Below are 999 nucleotides of genomic sequence, written 5' to 3' on the forward strand. Positions count from 1 at the left end.
TTTAGTGAGTGCTGCTAGGGGGCCCCACAATCCAAAGAGCGGAGAAAATACCCAACAGTAGACCCGTCCTGAGACCGCAGAAAAAAACCCTAAACCCTAAACCCTAAACCCTAAACCCTAAACCCTAGAACATGCCTAGAACAAAACAAGATGATAAGGGTTTCGAGCCTTTGTGATGATGAGGGTTTACGTGGTGAGGGTATAGGATTTAGGTGATGAGGGTTTAGGGTTTAGAGGATGAGGGTTTAGGTCTGGGGTTTAGGAGATGAGGGTTTAGGGTTTAGGAGATGAGGGTTTAGGGTTTAGGGTTTAGGGTTTACGTTGCGTATGTTGAGCCGCCCCTCCATCCAGGTGCGGAGACACTGCAAGTGAACGAACTGCATGCTGCCTAGACACCCAAGCAGCAGCAGCAGCAGCAGCAGCAGCAGCAGCAGCAGCAGCAGCAACACAAGCAGCAGCAACAACACACGCAGCAGCAGCAGCAACACAAGCAGCAGCAACACAAAAGACACCATCAAAGGATGTTCGCTAGAGAGGTTTTTCACAGCAGTCTAGGGTTTAGGGTTTAGGGTTTAGGGTTTGCCTATGCAGCTGCCAGGGGGGACGCGAGGGTTTGTGTCTAAGCTAGGGTTTAGGGTTTAGGGTTTAGGGTTTAGGGTTTACCTTTGCAGCGGCAGGGGGCGACGAGAGGGTTTGTGTCTGGGTTGTCATCTTCTGCTGCTTCACAGAGACAGATGCGGCAGGCGGGCCTAGAGAAGAGACTGCTGCAGCAGCAGCAGCAGCAGCAACAGCAGCAGCAGCAGCAGCAGCAGCAGCGGCAAGTGAAGAAGCAGCAACAGCAGCAAGAGAGAAAGAATAGCAGCAGCAGGAGATTCTAATGCTAACTGCAGCACACGCTTCTTCTCTCTGCTTCTGCTGCTTTTTCTGAATGCTGCTGCTGCTGCTGCTGTTGCTGCTGCTGCTGCTGCTGTTGCTGCTGCTGCTGCTGCTGTTGCTGCT

The 999-nt window shown here is 52.4% G+C and overlaps 2 protein-coding genes across 2 annotated transcripts in view; one reads left to right on the forward strand and one right to left on the reverse strand.

The window, feature by feature from the left end:
* Positions 1-859, forward strand: part of EMH_0066880 (uncharacterized protein) — a gene marked incomplete at both ends in the record, with an annotated part of 1,563 nt that extends 704 nt beyond the window's left edge. The window contains one exon of the mRNA XM_013498559.1: positions 672-859. Coding sequence (XP_013354013.1) covers positions 672-859 — 188 coding nt within the window. The remainder of the gene's footprint in view (positions 1-671) is intronic.
* Positions 860-880: 21 nt separating this feature from the next.
* The window catches only part of EMH_0066890 (forkhead-aasociated domain-containing protein, putative), a gene marked incomplete at both ends in the record, with an annotated part of 2,740 nt that continues 2,621 nt past the window's right edge, over positions 881-999 (reverse strand). Inside the window, one exon of the mRNA XM_013498560.1 lies at positions 881-997. Coding sequence (XP_013354014.1) covers positions 881-997 — 117 coding nt within the window. The remainder of the gene's footprint in view (positions 998-999) is intronic.

The sequence above is a fragment of the Eimeria mitis genome, genomic scaffold (genome assembly GCF_000499745.2).
Source record: "Eimeria mitis Houghton genomic scaffold, Emh_scaff3522, whole genome shotgun sequence".
Taxonomy (NCBI): Eukaryota; Apicomplexa; class Conoidasida; order Eucoccidiorida; family Eimeriidae; genus Eimeria; species Eimeria mitis.